At 37.2% G+C, this 23696-nt stretch overlaps 2 protein-coding genes across 4 annotated transcripts in view; one reads left to right on the top strand and one right to left on the bottom strand.

The window, feature by feature from the left end:
• The window catches only part of TOLLIP (toll interacting protein), a 28519-nt gene extending 12121 nt beyond the window's left edge, over window positions 1-16398 (top strand). The window contains exons 3-7 of one of the 3 annotated variants that reach the window (XR_003991183.1): window positions 430-612; window positions 1544-1696; window positions 3054-3144; window positions 4452-4603; window positions 4664-4711. Coding sequence is in view for 2 of the 3 variants with exons in the window: in XM_030484522.1 (XP_030340382.1) it covers window positions 430-612; window positions 1544-1696; window positions 3054-3144; window positions 12952-13166 (642 nt within the window). In the remaining variant the exon portion in view is untranslated. Of the gene's footprint in view, window positions 1-429; window positions 613-1543; window positions 1697-3053; window positions 3145-4451; window positions 4604-4663; window positions 4712-12951 lie in introns of those variants that run through there. The other 2 variants (XM_030484522.1, XM_030484523.1) reach the window with 2 other exon arrangements.
• Window positions 16399-17212: 814 nt separating this feature from the next.
• The window catches only part of LOC115606394 (mucin-5AC-like), a 50792-nt gene continuing 44308 nt past the window's right edge, over window positions 17213-23696 (bottom strand). Inside the window, exon 36 of the mRNA XM_030482236.1 lies at window positions 17213-17266. Within this exon, the coding sequence (XP_030338096.1) occupies window positions 17213-17266 (54 nt within the window). The remainder of the gene's footprint in view (window positions 17267-23696) is intronic.

The following is a 23696-nucleotide window of genomic DNA, read 5'->3' as shown; positions in this document are numbered from 1 at the left end:
TTTCTGTATTTCATCCTTTAAAAGTACTTCAGTGACAAAGGGCAGACTATGGATCACATTAAGTTTATGATTGTATATTGGAGAGCAGATACTTAGGCAAAAATTGAACTTGTTACTATTTCCTTGTAATCATGTATCTTTTGGTTTGGTATGAAGTAACTTATTTTAGCTATAGTGAAGATCTGTATTTTCTGCAAGAGGCGCAATAAAAATGAGGTTCCTTTTTCAACATCTACCAGACATTTAATGGTGTCAATTGGCTTATGTTTTAATCTGAATGCTGGTTTTCTTCTGTAGTTCCCCCCAACCTTCCTGTCTACCTCAGAAATGTCTGCCTCTTGTCCTTTGTTCAGTACTAGATTCTCTTTGTGAATTAATGGTGATTAACTTCTCAAGTTAATGTAAATAAAGGCTTGCTTTTCTTTCCAGGCAAAATTGGCAAAAAACTATGGAATGACCCGCATGGATCCATATTGTCGAATACGGCTGGGGTATGCTGTGTATGAAACTCCAACAGCACATAATGGAGCCAAGAATCCCCGCTGGAACAAAGTTATTCAGTGCACTGTTCCCCCGGGTGTGGACTCTTTTTATCTAGAGATATTTGATGAGGTCAGAATTGCTATATATTTCCCTCTTCCCCAAGAGTGCCAGAGCTGTTATTTTTCCTTTGGTAGCTGATATGGGGAATTAGCAGGGTTCCCTGCAAAAGAAGAGAAGCAAAAATGTCTTGAGTGGTGTTTAAGCTCCTCTTCTCTATCAAAATACCCTGCAGCCTTATGTTCTGTACTGTCCCTGTTAAAAGTAGCCTGTTTATACAGTGCTGGTTTAGTCAGAAATTTTTCAGTGTTATTCTAACTTAGGAGGAGTTTGTAAGTTTTCTCAAGCTCGGAAATGCTGAGAATAAAACTGTCAAGTATAGGCTGTAGTCACTAGGATTTATTAGCAGAAACTAAGAGGCCACAACGGAGGCTAAAGTCTGTTTGCCTCTGTTTGGCTGCCTGTCTTACTGTGTGTAGTAAAACTTGACAGTGCAACAGCAGTGTGCTTATTACACAAGGGAGGCTTTTGGATGCTATTTTGTGGGCTTACTTAATTGGTTGAAGTGTCTGATTCATTCCTGCAACAGAGGTGGCAGATCAGTACTTATATCTACTCCTGAATTACTGGAGTTCACAGCCTATTGTAGTAATGTAAACAGAAGCTGTTTACATTCATTTAATGGCCTCTGATATAATGTCACTAGATTCATGCAGACTGTGCTGCAATTAGTATGTTGTATTTCTAGAAGTGTTCTGCTTCAGATTTTCAATTTCTTATTTAATATCTGCAATCAATCTATAATCCCACTTAAAACATCATTTGTTTTTGGAAAGGAGATGGCTAAAATATTTACTGATACATCACCAGTTTCAAAAGGAGTAACTTAAAACTGGCAAAATGAAATAGCGTAAAGCTGAAGGAAGTGTTAGTCAAAAATAATTTTAATATTTTTCTATATTTATTTCAGGAGTATTAATATTTTTTTTAAATTATATTCCAGCGGGCCTTTTCAATGGATGACCGCATAGCTTGGACACACATTACAATTCCTGAGTCTCTGAAACAAGGAAATGTGGAGGATGAATGGTATAGCTTGAGTGGAAGGCAAGGTGATGACAAGGAAGGAATGATTAATCTGGTTATGTCGTATGCGGTAAGCCAAGTTTGGGGTGAGAAGAGGAAGGGAGGGCTTTCTGGCTAGTTGAAGGGAGATATTTTAGATTGAAGTGGAAGTAGTTTCATTGAACCTTACTGGGTGTTTGTGTGTTAGCATTTAGAATAATGGGAATAGCAGTCAAAAATATTAATTTAAGGCACTAAATATTTTTTGGTGAGGTGGTAAGTGGGTATATATTTATCTGGTTTTGTGATTACAAAAATTCAGCTTGCTCCTGTGCTAATAGAAGTATAAAAAAGAAATCCCCAGTCAAATGATCCATTGTAATTTCTAATTTAATAATAATAACTATTTCAAAACAGTTTGGTGGAGTCTAACTTAATTTCCTTTTCCCCTGAAACTTTAGAAATTGATATCAATTTAAAAGCAAAAGTAATGGAAACTCTTCTCTGTCTTCGGTCTTTCTTGGCTATTTTGAATTCTCTTTCCAATGGCTTTGGTTTTTATTTCCATTCTTGTTCATTTCGTGCTCCTGGTCATTAACTGCTGGCTTACATTGGTCCATTTAGCAGCTCATGGAGTATCCTCTCATCTGTCACCTTTGTCTTAAGTAGCAGCCCTGTAACATGTGCAGCCCTGAGTACTTCCTGTTATGCTTGTACATCATCAAAAGTTTCAAGTTGCTGTTGAGTCAACAACTGGGAACAGATGTTCCCTGCTGTTCGAAATTCACGTTCTGCCCCATATCTGAACAGTTGTTCCATCACCCTAGCAAAAATGAGTTTGGAATTAACATTTAAAACTGTCTGTCCATGAATGTACTGTACACAGAATCTGACCATTTAATATTTTCCAGGATCAAACTGAACAGGAGTTGTGGTAGTAAGAGGGAACGGAGTTAAACTGATATTTTGTTTAAAGTATTAATTTACCTCAAAAATAATTGGTTTGAACTAAAGTTTGTTTCTAGGAGAAGTATACTGCTTATAATAAAACTTGGTTTTGCTCAAAGATTTAATTAATGATGAATATGTTGTATATTCATTTCATAGGAATAAGGCACAAAAGCTGATTAAACCCCTATTTTAAAATAATTCACTTCAGTGGCAAAATTTATCAAACTGTTTCAAAAGGCTGGTTTGACATGATGTGTTTGTATTGATTTACAGGCAAATTAACTGTCATTTAAAAGGGTGGTGGTTCAGTTAATTTGGCAGAGATTTTGCTTAATATAGATTAGCACTTAGTATACTTATATTGTAATATTGAACATGGAACATGGATTTGCAATATGACAACTTGCTTGCAATTACTGTTTTAATTGTTTTAATTGCTGGTTTAGGGTTTTTTTTCTATTTCTTGGGTAGTTATAATCTCTGCTTTTTGTGTCAAGTCTTTGCCAGCTGCCATGATGATGCAGCCCCAGCCAGTAGTCCTGATGCCCACTGTATATCAACAAGGAGTTGGATATGTGCCTATAGCAGGTATGTTCTCTCTCCTCTAAGACTCTTAAAACTTCCAGATGAAGGATTTTGCAGAAATAACTACCAACTTTCTCCTGCTTTTTCAGAATGTAAAGAAACTATAAATTATTTTATCTCTAACAACTTTTCCCATGATACATTTTTGCGAGGAGAAGAGTGAGCAAATTAAGTGTAGGTCTTCTTCCAGTTTTTCATCCTGTTTAAGGGAGCTGTGAGAGCTTGATTAAATGAATTAAAATGACTATCAAGTTGGAACAAGTAGCTTGAAGGTTTCTCTTTGATTATTTATTTTAGACTTATGTCGGGTCACTGAATATCTAGCAGGCTGTACTCTGATACAATGTGTGCTTATTTAAATGGTAGCAATCCATGTGTGAAACTTCAGACTTCTGAAAGTGCACCAAATGACTTGTCCTTTAAATGATGTAAGTCAGAACTGCAGCTTAAATAGCCCATAAAAGGATTGAATCTTCTGTGGTCTTTGAAGATGCTTTGCTGGAAGCTTGCTATAGAGCATATGATTTGTATAGCGCAGTGAATGAAAAATGTTAGGGAACTCTGAGATAGTTGTCTAAATACATAAAGAAGAGCTAAAGCAGGTATTGTCAGTTCTCTTGATCTGTGCCAAGTAAGTTTTGGGCTTGTATAGAAAGATGTTAAGTTCTGTAATTTTTCTACCAAGGATGAAAAGTTTAAAGTATGTAAATAAGCTTGAATTTGCCCTACTTAGATAACTAATAAGTAAAGTTGAGGGTTTTGTGTGTTTCATGTATAGCTTTTAAAAGCTGTGGTTTGTTATATGGAAATGTATTCAGTAATATGTGTCTTTTTTAGGGAAAATAAGATGTAAAATTACATATTTTGAATTTGTTTGTACACAAATATATGAGTGAGTGATAGAGTGTGTGGGACATAATTGCAGTGCTAAGGGCTGGCACAGATTATATATATTTCTTAAAGACTCACGATTTAATTTAAAATTTCATTCTCTGTAGAAACATACCCCCTCAACAGAAGATTTGATGTGTAACTGAAAGAATCATACCCCCTGTTACATTTTTAGAGAGTTTTTAGGGCAAAATGTGGAAAATTTAGTTATGTGCTTTATTCCCTGATGAGAACATACATATTGCTTCATTTAAAGTGCTTTTGTCTCTATAGCTTAATTCTCAGGATTTAAGTCTTGCTTGCTTTGCTAAGGAACTAGTTTCAATGTGCGCATCCTGAAGTGTGATTCCATTGTGGTAAGCCAGACTTCTGTGTAGCTATTCTGTTTGTATTAGATGCCATATCTTTTTTTCTTGTAGGTTCATTGCATCCCTATATGCTGAACTTCAAACATATTATCTTGTGTATGGCTAAAAGGAAAATAGCTGGGGTGGTACTTATAGCAATGTAATAGAAGATGCTATAGAATTTCTTGAACAGATCAAAATGAAAATATTCGTGTTGCAGAATTACTGTGACAGGCAGAGTACAAACAGTAGAAATGAAGAGACTAGTTTCAGGCCTAATTGAAACTAGGCATAGAAGTGAACAGATAAAGCTGATACTAGGCCTTCAAAGTATCAGCAGTGTATCTCGATGTTCAGATCTTGGTGTTCCGTAAATTTTGTATTTCTCTTGGGAATATTTTCAGTAATACTTATTAAATCTACTTGGACAAGTGAAGAAATAACTAATATTTAGCAAGTGATAGTAATGCCCTGCATTTTAGCATGTAAAAATTTGCCTTTATGTAACAATTTCAGTGAGCTGTATGTTGGAGCATTGCCCCCTGCAAAGATTCAGCATGCTTGTTTTAATTACTGCTATAATAATCTTCCATATGAAAAATTCTTCTTGATTCTATGACTTGTATTTTTAAAGCTTTGCAGAGTCCCACCCCTGGATTTGAACTTCTATTTTGTTGTTCTGGGAATGCTTGAACATACCTTCTTGACTTTATAAATGCCAAACTTACTACAAGCCATGTTTGACCTGATTTTATTTTTTTTAATATATTACAGTGTTTTGTACTTGCTGTTCTAGAATTTCTGTGGGCACCATCAAAATTTCTCAGAATCACTTGTGAGTTTTAAAGCTTTTGCCTGTTCACTAATCAGTGACTCATAATAATTAGATGGATGGTTAGGTTTGGACTTTGAAAGTGACTTCAGGATACTTCTACTATTTCATACATTTAATGGTATAGCTTAATTTGAAATTGAAGAAGTAGTCACTATGCATCTTGGAAGACACAGAGTGTTGTCAGTATATAGGATGTCTTCTATATACTGAACTAGATGATACTCCTGAATTCTGGAAAGCCTTTCAGAAAGGTGCATGCAAACTGCAGGCCTTCCCTGCCCAGCTGAATTGATCATATCTTCTGGGGAAACTCTGTTGGTACACTTTCTTTGGAGCCCTGTACAGTTTCCTCTCTTCTTGAGACTGCTTCAAGAAGGGCAATGGTAGGACATCAGTAGGCTCCACAGGAGCCTGAACCTGAGCTCAGTTCATGTTTTTTACATGTCCAGTTAAATGAGTGTCATCAAATAAGCAAGTTCTACTTGTTTCCTCTAGAGGAGTGGAAAAGCAGCACCAAATAGTTTATTGCATCTGAAATGGAGGGGATTCTGTTGTTGGGCACGACTGTTCGATTTTAAGTCTTATCTGTGGTGGACTAAAATGCTGGTGCGGACAGTTGAACAGTTATTTGTTAACTGTCCAAATTAATTTAATGCTTTAAAGAGAGAGGGTGCTAAGTCAAATATGTCACGTGTCAAATATGTGTCATGAAGGCCAAGCTCTTTTTTCTGTAAGAGAAGGTTTCTGTTCAAAACTTAGTATACATAACTACCCTTCTCATTAAGGTCAAACCAACCAATTCCTCTCACACCTCAGCTTGCGTATGATCGAGATAAATAGTAGTAGCAAGCACAGTGGTAAGCAGATGAAGCTTGAAATGCCAGCACAAGTAATGCTCTTTTTCCCACATTCGATGGTAGATGTTACAGCCCCGTGATGAGAACAGAAATAGCCATAGAATATTCTTGCACCATGTTACTTAATTTCAAATTTTTTTAAAAAATAAAAACTTCTGACAGCAGCACTAATTGCTGCAAACTGGGTGTGATGGATTTGGTTTGGGAAAATTTGAACTTACCAGTCCTCTTGCTTTTCCAGAAATTGAGTTTATCTACCATCTGTTCCTGTTTCTTTTTCTAAAAATTACTTAATTTAGGCTGTAGGATATTGTGGTATACTAGTTACTTACAGTCCAAGCTGATCTTGCTGATAATGTGTCAGAGAGTAAGCTAAAAAGTTCGTTCAATAAGCAAGCTACATTTCTTACCAGCTAAGTATTCATGGCCTACACAGGGAGTGTATTTGTACTTATAAACACCTGAGTAAAAAGTAGGTTGAAAACCTATGTGTTTAAGAATCCAGAATATCATTTTTTCATTGAGGCAAAATTGTGTGTATCTGTACATTACTCCTTTAGATGTCTGTATTGAGTTTTGTAGGTTAGCTTGTGATGTTATTGCTATTTGTTCAGAAAACCATGGATCTGTATTGTCCTTTGTGGGCTATAAAATATAATCCTTGCTGCAAACACCTGGTGTGTTATTTGTTTTGAAAACTTTTCCTCTGATTGATATTTCTTTAAGAACAATCCATTTAGGAAACTTATTCAGAGCCTGAGGCAAATTAGTTGGGAGACTGAATCCTAGCAGCATTGAGTTTTTGACATTAGGTAGTTTAGGTTTTATCCAATTGCCTCAGTTTATCCAACATTCACCTTTGGACACTAAATGATTCATTTCCTCTTAAAAATAGATTAATATTTCTTTCCCATGTCTTATTCCTTTCCCCTTGCCCCTTCATTTTCACCCATCTTTAGGGCTTGAATACTTTGCTCTGGGTAAGTTTCCAAGCTCTTTTCTCACTCCCGTCATCATTAACTCAAGAATCTTTGCATGAACTCATCCAAACAGCTTTAGTTGTTATAGCAGACTGCATCACAAGGTATTGCCACTTGGATGTCACAATAGAACAATTTAATGCATCTACTGGAAATAGTTAAATACCCTCTAACCTGTTGGAAAGTCTTTAAAGGCATCTGCTCAGCATCAAGCTATTAATGATTAACGTAATTGGTGATAATGGTGCTGATATATAAAGTGTGATGTTAATATTCTTCTGAAGGTGGTGTGTGTCAGTGAGCTATTCTAGGTGATAGTACTGGTTTCCTAGAAGAGAAACAAATCTTGCAGTTGATCTGCTGCTGCAAGGTTTGGAGAGAAGGAGGTAATGTCACGACTTTTTATAAACTTGAAAGCAAAGAACTCGGTTGTGCAGTAACATTGAGAAGACAGCCGGCCTTCTGCTAATCTTCAAATAAGCCTTTTTAATATTTAATAAAACTATAAAAACATAAAAATAACTCTTTATTAGTATGTATCTTTCATGCACATCTGTTTCAAATGCATGTCAAGTTAAGCATCTGACTAGTATTCTAAAGCCAAATTACATTATAGGAAATAATTTTTTCCTTCTACTTAGGCTTACCCTACTATGGCCTCTTTGATTTTTGAATTGTGCAAAGATACTGTGACATCCTTAACTTTGATAAAAGCATTGGTCTTCAATCCTTCAATACTTCAAAAGCGTGTTCAGAAAATTCTAGAATTACTCTTGTGAGATAAAACATAATTTCTTGATGCTCTAAATTTCAGAAAGGTGCTGTAAATAAAACTAGTGTGGTTGTCACAACATATTCGGTTTATTCAAAGCAGTGGAATTGTAGAGTTATTCTGTGGGTCCATATGCTTCACTTTTCTAGTAGTTTGCAAAGAAGCAATGCTTTAAAACTTGAGATGGTGACATGCAAATTTTAGCACTGACCTTTTTTCTGAAACAAATATCATGGAGACCTATTTGTGTGTTTTTAAAAAAGGGGATGCTCATTTCTTCATTTAAATGAAAGAATTTGTGCCGACAGCGTTCCCGAGTTTGATCTGGAAAGGTCTGTTAATGAGAGAGAATAATGAGTTAAGAAATTAGACATAGGGCACTTGACTGGACAATGAATTAAATGTGTGTAATGCCTTGTGTGCAGTTAGAAAAAGTTTACCCTGTTAATTCTGCTTTGATGCTTCCATTGCTGCTTGTAACAATTGACTTGCTATTGTACATGCTTGTTTCATGTACTGGAATGACACTGCTTATGCTAGCATGTTTGCCACTGCTATTTCACTGAATTGGACAACAGTGCTTCATTCTTCTGATATATAACACTAGCCTAATACCCGAGAGCAACACAGGAGTGTGCAGTTTCACTGATAGTGGATTCTTATGTGGTTTAGTTTAGTTTAACCTGTTAGGGAAATGAGGCGCTTAATATGTAAAGCAGCTTTTTCCTGAACATCGATAATTTTGAAGTTTAGTATAACTCTCTTGAATGACTGCGTATGTATGCATATTTGCTAATTTTAGTGCACAGTTCTTTAAGTTTATGCTTAAGTCTTGCTTATTGTTTTGTAAATCAGAAATTATGGATGCTTTTAGCCTGAGTGTGGAACAAAGCAAAACACCAAGGTACTCTTTAAAATTGGTATTTCTAAAGTTTGAACGTTAAGTTTTGTGAAAAGTAAGCCTTTACATCATGGAGGTATTCATTTAAAATCACTGATACTTTCATTTGTGTAGAGTGTAGTTGTAGGCAGCATAAATTAATTCTAGAACTGTAAGAGCTGAGAAAATGGATTTTTAAAATCAGTGAAAAATGATGCAGTACAGATGTGTGGTTTCGTAATTACTTTTTTTCTATGAAAGCAGTAAAAAAATCTATGTGCTGGTTTTTTTGGTATTTTCGGGGTTTTGGGGGGTTTTTTGTTTGCCCTTTTTTTTTTTTTTTTTTTTTTTTTTTTCCTTCCCCCCCCCCCCCCCCCCCGACACTAACAAGACAAATTATTGGTAAGCTGTAGTTGTAGTTGTAGTCCTCAAGAAGCAAGCCTCATGTTTCATTTGGATTAATATTTTACACTGACTTCCTGTATGGACAGTTCCTACTCAGGCTCATAGTTGGTTAATCTGAGGGTGCTGATGACTTACTAAAGAATAGGAAGCTTGTTTTAAAAGTGAAACGTAACTTCTATTGCTCTGTTCTTCCAAGTGCTTTGCAACGTTTTTTTGTTGTGGTTTTTTTTTTTTTTTTTTTTAGGCCATACATCTTTTTTCATCTCTGGTAAATACCTAGATCGTAGGAAGTGGGAGGAATGCATTTCAGCACACTGAAATGCTGCTGGATATGATTATTAAGTAGAGTGTATTTGCAGTGTTGGTGAGGACTGCACAGTGGTTTGCCCTCAGAGTGCACATGTGGTCTGATTTGCCATATGTTCAAACACATAGTGCCAGACAGAATTCCAGTGACCATCATCCAAGTGGCGTAAGAATCTCTAGAGCTAAAGCTTAGGTTGTTGCAGAAGAGGCGATAGATAATTGTTGGTAGTGGTGTGTTACAGATGGCTGGGCAGAGCCATAGTTCCATTGTGTAGGTAGTGAATTTATGGTGAGACATTTCTTTAGTTACTAGCATGAACGTTTTTGAATAGATGCAGCATGTATATTAGACTTAAAGCATCTAGGTTCCTTTTCTGCTTCTAATAAGATGATTACAAACAGAATTTTAAAATCAAAATTAGAGAACATCGATTAGTATGGAGTGCTTACGATTCAGTAATGCATGCCTTAAGATAGGACAGAAGTGCAAGTTGAGGAAAGAAATAGCAAAGAGAACGTTAAGTAAAACCACAGCTGCAGTGCATACAGTGAAACTATATTCAGTTAGCATACCTTGTCAGCCAGAGTTGGTGTAAGTTATGATGGGTTTAGCAGATCCAACCTTGAATGTGAATTTTAATACAGCATTTTTAAAGCTGATAGAAAAGATAATCACGGAGATGCTAAAATATTTATACAGGTTAGAGTGATGAAATAATTACAGGTTTAAAAAAAATCTCGAAGAGACAAAGTAAGTATTGAAATTGCTCTTTGCTTTTTCTTGGGAAGGAGATGTTAAGTCTAAATAGAAGTAGTATAGTATAGTTGCAATATTTTTGATCACGTAAGTACTTTAGTCATTATGCTAAGAGAGATTAGGCTGTAAAGAGGCACACTTGAAAATTGTCAGTTGTAGATCTGCTTTATGGTGTTATGCTTTTTGAGCAGTTAATCAGAATTCAATAGAAGAGAAGGAGCTTTTGATGTACTCCTGAGTAATATACGAAACCTGGTTCAGAAAGTACCTTATTTTGAAGAGGTATAATAGTGGTGACACAAATAGTTAACTCTCTGTTTAACTTAAGGAGAAGTAATGAAGGTCTCAGAAAGAAAGTAAGTTGAACAGGTAAACTAAAAGCTATGTTAAAAAAGTTTTTAGCTGCTCTAACTAAATGTATGCCAAATAAAAAAAAATACAAAAAAGGCACTCGTGTAAGGAGTTGAGACCTATTTTTTTTTTTAAAGAAGCAGGGAACCTGGTATTGTTTAGGTAATTAAGTGACTATAATAAGAGAGTACAAAAGAAACCCCAGAGCTGGAATGTGAGACCATAACGGGGAAAGAAGAAAGTGTTTGGATTTGTCCTTCTTAGGAAGGAATATGAGGGCTGTTTTTTATTGTGAGATGGGGTGGGTTGTTGGTTGGTTGTTTTTTATGGAGAAGGAGCCTCAAATCGTAATTTTAGAGTTTAACACTCTAAATGATTGGTAAAAAAAATGCAGGTAAGATAACATTTATTCCCAGTATTATACTTAGGATTTTTTTACCAAATGCAGTATGTAACCTGTTGCTTAAATAGTCATGCTTTCAGAGAACTGAGGATAACAAACTGATTTCTTTCCATTTTATTTCTTGTTTTATGCCATTCCAAAGTAACAGTTTCTCCTGTTGTATAAACTGATTAAAACCTATGGAGATTAGATTTAAAACAAAAACCAAAAACTAAACTAGGTAAAGTTTAGGAGGAGGTGACGTGGTTATGTAAGGAAAGCTCATACCTTAGAAATTATAGGTGAATGAGTATGTTGGCAAGAACTATGTGGTCTTTGTGTATCACCTTATCAGCTGCATTTTGAAAATGTTATCAATGTTATCTGCTAAGGACTCTTCCTGTCATATGATATTCTGATGCAATAAAAGTCCATTTGCGGTTTAATAGCTATTCGAAAAGCTGATGAACAGATAAAAATAAGTGACGAGTCATCTCCTAGTGGAGGGAGGCCTTTGGTGGGGTTCATCGTATTTTTAAAAAACTAATCAAGAGAAGAGGACTAATAGACAATTTATCAAAACAAAACCTCAGCAATTTTCTAAGACTCTCTGACTGCAGCAGATTGCAGAAGGATCTTGTTATAATAAATGGGAAATAAAATCACTTATTGAGGCTGGTAGTAAAGTGTTACGTGTAAAGAAAAATCTTAACTGATCATTTCTTGGTTGGTTATTATCATACATAAAGATCTTTGAATTATGGTAGACTATTCCATGAAAATACCAGAGGTGTAGTGTTTGAAACAGTGGATAAAGTGCTTGAAAGCAAATAGAGAACAAATACAAAAACTTTATCATTTTGCTGTATGAAGCGGTGCCATGTTTGCATCTAGATGTAGGTAATTCTCCTTGCCCTATCTTTCTAACAATACAAGAGAACTGGAAAAGTAACACACAAAGATGTGGGACTAAGATAATCAGGGTTCTGGGAACTACTGAGGAAAGTGGAATACAGCATTTTCAGAAGTGATAACAAAAGACTCTAGATGTATATACTATACCTGGTTTCAGTTTTATAAAAATAAATGCTAGGGTTTTTTCAGCAACAGGTCTATGCTTAATTAATGATGAAAGTTAAGTGATGAAAAGAAACTTTTGTCTAGCATTTTGTTTTAACAGGAATTAGAAAACACTTTCTAAAACTGTCTTTATAAAGTAGTAGCATTTTAATTTTACACAGGCATACAAATAGTTCATGTAAAATGTCAGATAAATTTTGTCATCTGGCAGAGGAGCAGGGAAAAGCAGTGTATACTCCTATAGGCATAAAAGGAATTGCTCTTTAGCCACTTTGTGACTTTGCAGCTGAACTGTATGGAAATTTAACCAGGCAAAAACATTTGTTTAAATCTGCTTAGGAGTGTGATCCAGTCTCTTAGTGGACGCAAGTACTTTAGTTTCTTTTGAATGGAATGGAGGTCGCATTCATTGAATTTCTGAGTATGTTATGTATAGTGCTTATGTAAACCCATGTTTTTAATCACAATATAAATTCACTAGGAAGTAAAATGTGGTGAGAGCGGGGATAAAAAACAACTGCACCTTTCTGTGATGTGCTTCGTGTTTGAGTGGTGGTTCATGAGTAAACCTGGTTGATGCAAGTTGTACCTAAGTTTGAGCTGTACCCATTATCATAGTGTAGTTTACCACTTCTGAAACATAAGTTGTGCAGGGAATTTGTTCCAGAAAAATGTATTCTGATTGCAACAGTCTAGGTATAATCTCATCAATTTATTTTTTCCTAGAGTACATAGTACATGTCAAAAAAGTAAAAATGCTGAAGTTGGTGGGTTGGGGTGAGTCATGACCTGCTTTCTTCTTCATAACCATTGAATTGGGGTTTCTTTTGGTTTCTTGTTTGGTTTTTATTCCCCCCTTCCATCCCCCTCCCCTCACTCATGTATGTTTTGGTTTTCTTTTTTTCCTTTTTTTTTTTTTTTTTTTTTTTTTTTTTTTTTTTTCCCCCTCTTTTCTTTTCCCCTGCAGGGATGCCTGCAGTCTGTAATCCAGGCATGGTACCTGTGGCAATACCACCTCCTGCGGTCAACCCTCAGCACCTGTGTAATGAAGACGACCTGAAATCTATTCAGGACATGTTTCCCAACATGGACAGGGAAGTAATCCGCTCAGTGCTAGAAGCTCAGAGGGGGAACAAGGATGCAGCTATCAACTCCTTGCTTCAGATGGCTGAAGAATCGTAGATCCCCACTTCCTGCATAGTCCCCATCCTTGATGCCACTTATTTTTACTTGCCAAGCCAGGGATTTAGCTAGAGGAATAATTTCCCAACAGCTTTCTGTTAGTGCATCCTGTGTGAAAGATTATACCCCTTTTCTCCTTGGACATTTGGATCTTTTTCACTTCTTTCTCAATCTGTACATACTCAGTTTAGCTTATGCCCTACAATATAGCATTGAAGCTCTTTACTATTGGCTGTGCCCTGTGTGGCTGTATTCTGATGGGGTGGGGAGTAATGCTGCTCAATTTTTTTTTTTTTTCCTTTGCCCCTTGTCATAAATTTGTTCTCACAAAGTAACTCCATGCAGTACAGGATTTACTACTGTTTGTTAGATTGAAATGGAAAAAAAATTCTGTGGAGGGTTTGCTCTTCAAATATAACTGATTTATTGAAGTATTTACGTTTCATCAAGCAGCCTGTTTCTTCCAGCATTTAAAAGAAAGACCCTTTGCTTGTCCTATGGTATTTAGTTATTGCCATGATATATTCAATTTTCTGATCGAACATTTTTAATAAGCTAAATTTCTTAGGTTGCACTCTTGGTATTTGTAATGAGCATTTTCTGTTCAATCTAGTCATCGGGCAGCAAAACAATATGGTGTGCATTTTGGGCTTTATCCTCCCATATAGTATTGTTATGTATCTGTAAAATCTTTACAGGTAACTCTTAACTTGTACAGTAGGTGTTGCTGTAGCAGAGAACAGGATTGAGCCCTAATGTACTCCCACAGTTAATTGCACTCTAACTGCTAATAGCATTCCCATGGCTGTTTCAAAGGATAAGTGCAGAAGGAAAGATTTTTATACCTAGATAATTACTGAAGCTGTAAACAATTATTAAAGGTGGTGTTTTGCATTAAAAAAGCAGGAATCTATGATCTGGTTATAAGGCCTATTACACCTGTATTTCAGCAAAATTATAATTTCATATTAGTGGAAAACTTACTGTATTTTTTCCTGTAATCTGAAATAAGTGTGAAAAGTAGCTTCAGAATCTTTGAATGGCATTATGAGTTGCTCAGTGATTGAAGACTACAGTTGCTGTAGCCAGTTTATCATTATTTGATGCAGATGGAAATAAATTCTTTGTGAGAGAAAATTTAACATATCTGAGTTATAGTCTGATCCTTAAAGGAGATTGGAGGTTGCTTGTATTTATTGTTAGTATTATTTTTTCAGATAACAGTTCATTTTGGAGGTGCAGAATCTTACAGTATGCACCCCTTACACCTCTTGGATAAATTTCTGCAGTATCTGTTTTTGTAGATGGTAAAGTGATGCACTTTAAATAGTATGCACCAGTTTATTTTTCCAGTGATGTGCAATGTTGCTGTTTTATCTTTTTAATGTTTGATTTCAAATACTTTCTATAATAGCCATAGACCTTTTATATTTTCAAGAGTTGGAATGAATGTACACTTGAAATCTAGGCTCTTGAGTGATTCATGAGAACATTAAAGCCAAGTCTGGAATAGGGAAAAGGGACCCATATTCTCTTCACCATGCCTTGTTTCATGTCCCATGCTTAAAATATTTTCTTTATCTGCTGAAAAGCTGATTTTTCTCCCCCCATACAAGAAGCCTTTAGGTAGTACTGGTAGTAGAGCATGAATATTTATTTTTTTATAATTAAAATTGATACTGAAACTTTTAAAATGCAGCACCAAAAATCATCCCAGTTTCTGACCTTTTAAAACTGTCTTTTCGTAATGTATGATTTTAAGTTTTGTTATGAATCCCTTTCCATCTTAAATTTACTGTGAAAGTGTCTTTATACATCCTCCAATTGGCTTTTCGGTAATGAGATTCAAGGCTATAGTTTCTGTGCTTTAGTTGTAGAGTCACCATGGTTTTATTTTCTAAAATAAAATGAGTGTTACTCAAGAAACTAGTCTTGCCCCTTCCCTACAATCATGGTAAATTATGTGATTGAGTAGGTGTAGAGGCATTTGGTCTTTATAGCACAATGATTTGTGACCTTGTCACCCAAAAGGGTAAGTCATGGTAAGGATTTAATGCTTAGATGTCTCCAGGAAGAGTCCCTTGCTCTAACTTTTACACAGATAGCATGAATTGCTAGAGATGAAACAATTCAGGGAAAATGTATATATTTAAATTTTTATATTAAAACGTTGGGATCCATAATACAGCTTTTTATAAAAGCAAGTGGTCATGGTTCAACTTAATGGCTGGTAAATTGTACTGCATCCTATTACAGCTCAATTTCAAGCACAGAATAAACACTTTTTCAATCCTAACCACCAGAAGGGGTAAGTGCGAATGCTAGGTTAGCCAGATTTATTCATAGACTAGGCTCTGGGCCTCTGTAGGCAGCTCCTGGTCGTTGTTTGTTTTGTTCTAGGCAAATGTTATGCAAAACAGGGTATGCAAAACAGAGCTGAAGATGGGATATGTAGGAGTAGTGTGGCTGGTAGATGGATTTCAACATGTTACACTATACTTAAATATTGCTCTGGGGATTTTTTTGGTCTTGATTTAATTAAACATTATAGCTGAAACTCTTACGTCAAGGTGTCTTTATCTCGTTAAAAAGAAAAAAATGCTGATTGTAAGCCTACTCAGCTTTTCACCATACACATCCTCTCAGTCAAACCATTCATTGTCAGGTTTGTATTGGAGAAAGGTGAAAAAAGGCAGGGAGTGTTTAGTTATTCTAGGGTCTGTAAAAGTAAAAGTCTAGGTCTGTGGAACTGAAAGTCTGTGTCTTGATTTAAAATAAATGTCACTCATTATGATTGTAGCTTTTGACAAAATGCTAATTGGGTAATAATGTGTTTGATGCTGCTCTTCTGCTCAACAACTTCAAGCAGCTTGGAGCCAAAGCCAGCTGTATAAGACAGGCATCTGCTAAAAGTTAGTGCTCTTAATACTAGTCTGAGTCCTGCCAAGAGCCTAATCTTACTAAAGGTAGGAACATTTTTTGTCTAGCTAGATCCTTGCTACTTTCTTCTTTACTGCTCTTTGCATCTGCTGATGGTACTGAATGTTTTTTCCCTAACAAATGTTATTGCTTATTTGGTTGATATGTAATACCGTACAGAGGATGTTTTTTGCTGTAATAATTCTGAAGACATTGTTTCTCTGTATCGAGGTCCATTGTCCAAATGTTTCTTGCACTCTAAAGTACATTAAGTTTTTCATTCTAAGTTAATAAATGTATCATCTAAATGAAAGTGTATTATGTCTCTGTTGAAGAGCACCACAGTGAGTCTTTATCTATAGACTGATCTAGAATTCAGGTATCGATTACTGACTTACTTTGTCTTGCCCATTAGTTAACAAGTTACACTGCTTCTTGATGCGATCATCTGGTGGGACTCGTACAGTAAATGCTCAAAAGTATTTTAAGCATTCATCTTTAGATGACTTTTTCTAACTCTTCTAGGTGCTACTTTCTCAAGAAAACGTTACAGTATTGCAGGTTTGGAGGACAGAAAGAGGCAGTAGTGAGGTTGCATTGTTCAAAGGACAATGCTGGAGGGTAGGGGAGGTGGGAAGACAGTGTGTGGGTATGGATGAAATGTTCTGCAGTGTGAAGTGAGAACTCTCGAGATGAGTGGTTTCCAAGTGAAGAGTTATGAAATAGACCTTGTTAGGTGCTATTTCAGCTACAATAAGAACTGGCTTTATCTGCTAATGTGTAATAAATTTTAAAGATTTGGTTTATATACCATCTCTTTATAGTTCTGTGATTGACTGCAAAGCTATCTGAGCTCCTTTTTCTCGTTTAACAGTATTGCTGTGACTAGTGATAATGAATTAATTGCTAGTCTGTAGTATTAACGTATTGCCAAGCTAACATTTTGGGGTTTACTGCCCAGTTCATAGTGTGGTTTTTATTAGGAGTTAATTTTTTTTTTATTTAACAAATGATAGTTGAGAGGAATCTTTCACAACTGAATTTCCTTTGATTTCCTTAATGTATTTAGTACTTACTATGAAACAAAATTTTATTCAAATGCTTTCTTCTGGCCCTTGAGTCGCTTTCTATCCCAATTTATGTTCTAAAGCTTGCTGTTTGCTTTCACATTTTTTGGTGTACTGTGAGAGATAAGAAAAACAAGAATTAATTTACTTAAACAAATATTGGTGTTTGTGTGGCCACTAAAGCATCTATTCAGCATTTTAATATTTATTAGCTTTTTCATTTCAATGCTAATCAAACTCATGTGTGGGGGTATTAAAAAAAAAAAACAACACACCGGTGTATTTTGAAAATTATTCAACCATTTAAGTACATCAATGAGAGCAGGGTCTCTAGGAACAAATACAAGTATTTGTTTTCTTAGAGTAAGTAGGAAAAATGAAACCCCACATTAACAGTGTTCCCTGCTGCAGTTTTAACTTGTAGCCTACTAAAGACTTAACTTTCTCTCTTAGATCTTCAGGAAGCTTGTTTAGAAACCCCAGTTAATATATTTTCATACTGCAGTATATTTTAGAAGGATGCTAAAAAAGCATAATTAACTTTTTAAGAAAAAGGAAATTATGGTATAGCTATTTTTGTCCTCTTGAAAACATGTGGTGGTGTGTGTCTGTCCCACCTCGTATGTCATGACCACCAGTGGGGGTTGCAGTGGCTGTATCCAGCTTGCTTTGGGAGATGGATGGCAACTTGGCAGGCAAGCAATGGCTGGCTGGAGGGGACCCAGACACCTTTCTGGTATGCAAATGTAAGTCTGAATTTGTAAATAGTGGACATTCCAGGGCCTATTGAGCTTTCCTGCACAGAGACAGGGATCTCCCCATGAGTAGGGGCGCCTCTCAAGCTTACCCTTCAAGGCTGAGAGATTCCTTGCTTCAATAGATTCTTGGTAAGTGATTGTCAGCATACTAAACTTTGAAGTCTTTGCTAAGTGATGTAAAGGAGTGACTTGAAATATTTCGAATTGCCTTTAGTCTATTTGGCTGTTTTCCAGGCTTCCACCTGATTGAATTTTGTTGGTATTTTATGTTTTGGAAAGCCTAGAGCGAGCATATGTCATTAATTTGGGTTTGGAGGTAAAAGGCCCTGCATATGAACATGGTACAAATACCTTACCCAGCTTAGTTTGTTCAGTGATACTAAATTCTGTCTTCCAACTGATGAACTCTGGGTATATGTTATAGATACTGATTTGAAACTTACCAAATGTCTTTCATGTGGTATTACACATTATTACAGCTCCACGAATGCACTCACTTTTACAGAAAAACACCATAACTTTCATATTTGCCCAGTTTAGATCATCGGACAATAAAACTTGTGAATGGTTCTATTTATTGCAGGACATTTTATTCACTGAGCTGCTTAAGATTCTCAGGATGGCTGACAGATTTGTTTAGAAGTATTGACACATCCATGAAATGCGCTCGCTGGGTAGCTGCACCATGTATATGCATCTTGCTACATAACATTCCCTGATGCAGTAGTCCCTGGAATTAACTAGTTGGTGGAATAGAAAAATGGGTGTTCTATTTCCTGTTGTTGGTAAATGCTTTTCTACAGTAATATTTAGTGAAGCATCAGTATATTTGATTATGATAAATCTCATAGGATGGAAAGTCAGCACTTCCTGATTGATTTGATACCTCATGGAAATGACAGGGAAGAGCTCTGGATTAATTTTGTATTATATTCTATTTCTTATTTTAAATATAATTTATTAATCTGTAGTTCTCTAATGAACTATTTTGCTGCTATGAATGTACATTTAACATATTTGGAAATTTAGCCATAAAATTCAACGTGCGCATGCATTTTATCATTTCATGCTGTAAGAAGCTTGATGTAGTACATAATAGCTGGATATTTTTTAACATAAATGGTAACTTCTTGCATATCAAACAATGGTATGTCTTTTTTTTTTCTATTTAGCTAATTTCTCTACTGTAAAGTAATTTCTAGAAGTTTCTTGGGCTTGTAATTGTAGCATAGCATTTTCTTCAAAGAGAAATCTACGTTTGTCTCCTCCTGCATCCTGTTTACTCAAAGTGCAAAATCCCTGAGTTTTCTTCCATGTTGGCTTGAGAGAAAAAAAGAGACAATAATAGATTTCTCTTATAAAAGGAAAAATATTCTAAGGAGAACAGAGGCAATTCAGTGGTTTCTAGCATTCTGCAATGGGCTGGTTTTCAAAGCGGGGGCGGAGGGGAGGAACACGACATCAAACAACAAAACAAGTCAAACCCCCGCAACCCCTCTTACCAAGATTCTATCTTCTAAATAGTGAATTCTGTTGGGGTTACTTTTGTTTTCAGGCTGAGGGGGGTGGTGGTGTTTTTTTTTTTGTTTTTATGAATGCAGTATGTGATCGCTGAGGGTTGCAATGGCATCTTCAAATTGAAGTCCTGTGTAACCGATGAGCTACCTGGAAATGACGTGGTATTCAGCTTTGAGAAATAGCCTTGACATATTCCATAATATGGGAATTTAAAATAAAAAAGAAAAGAATAATTCATATGCTAATATAATTGATCTCTGATGGATGAACATGGTCTGCAAGGCTTCATGTTTTCGGTAGAATTAAGGGAATAGTTCCTGGTTTAGAGAAGTGAATAACGACCATTAGAGGGCAGCTTAGGACTTGAGCTGGAGTGTACTGCTGACATGTTAGCACAGTGCTTAAAACAGTCAAGGAAAACCTGCAGACCAGGAAGAGGAAGGTTTGTAACTGGGGAACATGGTACTAAGTACTCACAATACAGGAACAAGGGAATTAGGGTGGAATGTGGGAAGCATGCAGATTTCCTTGGCTTCAGTCTGAACTCAAAGCCTACTTTAGAAGTGTTTACAAATGTTTATTTGCTATATGTCATGTAAGTGTCACTGGGTCTGCACCCTGACTTCTCAGTTCTGCAGGCATAGATTTATCTTGCTTGAATCAATATTGCTAGCTCTGATTTATAACACCAGGCCTAATGTGGCTGGGATACGCAAATGCCTCTCAGGAAGCCCTCCTACAGCCAGCAGTGCTGGTTTTTCACTGTGTACAGTTCTAGAGCCTGTTTTTTAGTGCAATACAGTTCTAGATCCCATTGGGCACCCTGTTCTTGTGGTGCTATGCCCAAAGTTTTAAACCCTCTGGAGGTCAGAAACCTGGGAAGCTATGCTGAAGCTGTCAAATTGCTTGATCAGCTGGTCCCTCTGTTCAGGACTGTTTGGATGTCTCCTCATAGCAATACCTGGTGTTCAGGGTCTGAGGATGCAGTGGTGACATTGGAAAATAGCCCAGGTTCTGAGTGAAAAGTGACTTATTACTGGGTCAGAGCAGGTGCAAGGAGTGGTATTGCTGTCTGCTCCACTGTCATAGCGAGTTACCCTGCCTGGAGCCTGCATGCCTGCTGTGGGACAGGCAAACCCTGGGTAATCACAAGATTAATGGAGTTCGGCAGTAAAACATGAAGCTTACAAACCTTCCTACTTCTCCCCACTGGGTAATCCTCATATCAGGTAATGCCTGTGAAGGCCAGTAGATAGGGCTCCCCTGATTTCATTCAGGGATCGAATTTTCCTTCTAAATAAGCACATATAAAACATGCAATTACTTGATCAAACAGTTCCTCCTTTATTTTTCAGCCAAGCCTTCAGGGCAGATTTCAGGCTTTGTGTTGTAACAGAATTTAACCTCATCCAGGAAAAGGGTTTTGAGTATGTCTTCATTCCCAAAAGCTGCTAAAGAACATACCCAGTCTGATTTGGAGAATTCCCTGATGGCATTGGATTCTCCATCAGTGCTAAAATGCTGAAAGCTTTGTGGATCAAATAAAACAGTCATATCCCAGTTTCTGGGATGTCTGGGCTACTACATCCATAAAAATGACAAGCACTAATGCTCTCTAGGCACAAGAGTGTAAAGTGAAATGTAGTGACAATGTTTTCTGGTTTTTGGAGGGGTTTGGGGTTTTTTTGAGACCCCTTAAAACTTATTTTTTCAAAAATGTCAGTTTCGTGATTGAATGGAACATTGGCATAGTTCTATGATTGACACAAGATATTTTAGTCTTGTGTTTTTACTCCTGAATATTGTATCACTTAAAATAACTCCACTAAGATTTAATTATTTGACTTTTATTTATATTCTTTTACAAGTAAGAAATGAGAAAAGGTGACAACAGAAACTGACATGAGATCTGTTAAAGAAGGAGCACAAGTTATTGTGGAGAAAACAAGATTCCAGCTTCCCTAGACTCTAGACTCTCTTTTTCCAGTGATCATCTCTTTCGTCTGCTGATTTTCTGTTGGGAATCAGATGCTGCAGAGGCGTCCGAGGTGCATGCATTCATACACTGACATTGTTCCACGTAGACATAGCTATAATTCATGCTTGTTCCATCTGGGCAAGTCAGGGTCACCTCTCTTGTTTGGCTGCTGAACTCCTGGCAGCAGCTGCACTCATGTTGCATCTGGTTTGCTTCAAGAGAATACCTGTGTTCCGCCAGGAAAGAAAATACATCTTCTCATTGAAAACTTACACTGAAACCCCTACGTGATCTTTGTTTTGGTGTTTCTTGGGGGGCTTGGGAGTGGTTTGGGTTTGGTTTCTTTTTTTTTTTACATCCTCTCTTCCTCCTTCCCACACCCACTAATGAATGTGATTTTAATTACCTGTCTCTTCAATAGTGAAACTGTTCTGTCTTCCGTTGAATCTGATTCCACTCAATAGCATCATATAAACACATTAACTTTGTTGCTATTCTGTGATCATAAAATCATGGACGTTGTCAAAGACCCTTAAGATCATGAGTCCAACCATACACCTAACACTGCCAAATCCATCACTAAACCATGTCCCTATGCACCACACCTACATGTCTTTCAGATACTTCCAGGGATGGTGACTCAATCACTTCCCTGGGAAGCCTGTTACAGTGCTTGACAACCCTCTCAGTGAAGAAATTTTTCCTAATATCCAATCTAAACGTCCCTGGCACAACTTGAGGCCATTTCCACTTGTACTGTTGTTTCTTAGCTGGGAAAAGAGACAGGTACCCACCTCATGACAACCTCCTTTCAGGTAGTTGTGGAGAGTGATAAGGTCTCCTCTTAGCCTCCTGTTCTGCAGACTAAAAAAGTGTGGTTCGCTCAGCCACTCCCCCTAAGACTTGTTCTCCAAACCCCTCACCAGCTTCATTGCTCTTCTTTGGACATGCTCCAGCACCTCAATGTCTTTCTTGGAGTGAGGGGCCCAAAACTGAACACAGCATTCAAGGTCTAGCCTCACCAGAGCCAAGTACAAAGGATCTGTGACTTCCCTAGTCCTGCTTGCCACACTATTTCTGATACAGGCCAGGATGCTGTTTACCTTTTTGGCCACCTGGGCATGCTGCTGGCTCATGTTCAGACAGCCGTTTGCCAACACCCCGAGGTCCTTTTCCACCGAGCAGCTTTCCAGCCACTCTTCCCCAAGCCTGTAGCATTGCATGGGGTTGTTGTAGCCCAAATGCAAGACCCAGCGCTTTGCCTATTTCAACCTCATACCATTGGCCTCAGACCATTGATCCAGCCTGTCCAGATCCCTCTGTAGAACCTTTCTACCCTCCAGCAGATCAGCAAAGTTGGTGTCATCTGCAAAGTTAGTGAGGGTGCACTTGGTGCCCTCATCCAGATCACTGATAAAGATATTAAGCAGAACTGCCCTAACACTGAGCCCTGGGGCACTCCACTTGTGACCAGCTGCCAACTATGTTTAACTCCATTCAGCCAGTTTTTCACCCAGCAAAGAGTACCCCTGTCCAAGCCACGAGAAGCCTGTTTCTCCAGGGGAATACCATGAGAAACGGTCAAAGGCTTTACTAAAGTCCGGGTAAACAACATCCACAGCCTTTCCTTCATCCACTAAACAGGTCACTCAGGTCACCTTGTCATAGAAGGAGATCAGGTTTGTAAAGCAGGACCTGCCGCTGCTGACTGGGCCTGATCAGCTGCTTGTCCTGCATATGCCATATGATGGCACTCAAGATGATTTGCTCTATAACCTTCCTTGGCAGGAGAGGTCAGACTGATGGGCCTGTAGTTCCCTGGATCCTGTTTCTGGCCCTTGTTGTAGGTGGGTGTCACATTTGCAAACTTCCAGTCAACTGGGACCTTCCCAGTTAGCCTAGAGTGCTGATAAATGATTGAAAGTGGCTTGGTGAGCATTTCCATCAGGTTCCTCAGTAACCTTGGGCAATTTATTAACTTGAGAGACCAGTATAAATTAAGTATGAATGAAGCATAGAGATGTCAAGATTCTGGAACTTACACTGAGGAGCCAGGGCAAGTTCCTTCACAATATGTCAGCTCAACAGGTACTGAAGATTCACAGTTGCCGAGGCGTATCAGTGTCTTTTCGCTGTAAATTTTGCAGTTTGTAGCTTCATAAAAAGAGGGGGAAAAAACATAGAATTCAAATCTCTAGTTCAGAACTAAATGAATGCTAAAATGATTTCAAAATGCATGATGTCCAATTATTAAGAATGTGCAGTATGTGACAGGGGATACTGTGTGAAG

This window comes from Strigops habroptila, chromosome 4, assembly GCF_004027225.2.
Source record: "Strigops habroptila isolate Jane chromosome 4, bStrHab1.2.pri, whole genome shotgun sequence".
Taxonomy (NCBI): Eukaryota; Metazoa; Chordata; class Aves; order Psittaciformes; family Psittacidae; genus Strigops; species Strigops habroptila.
This window is presented reverse-complemented; position numbering and strand designations above follow the sequence as displayed.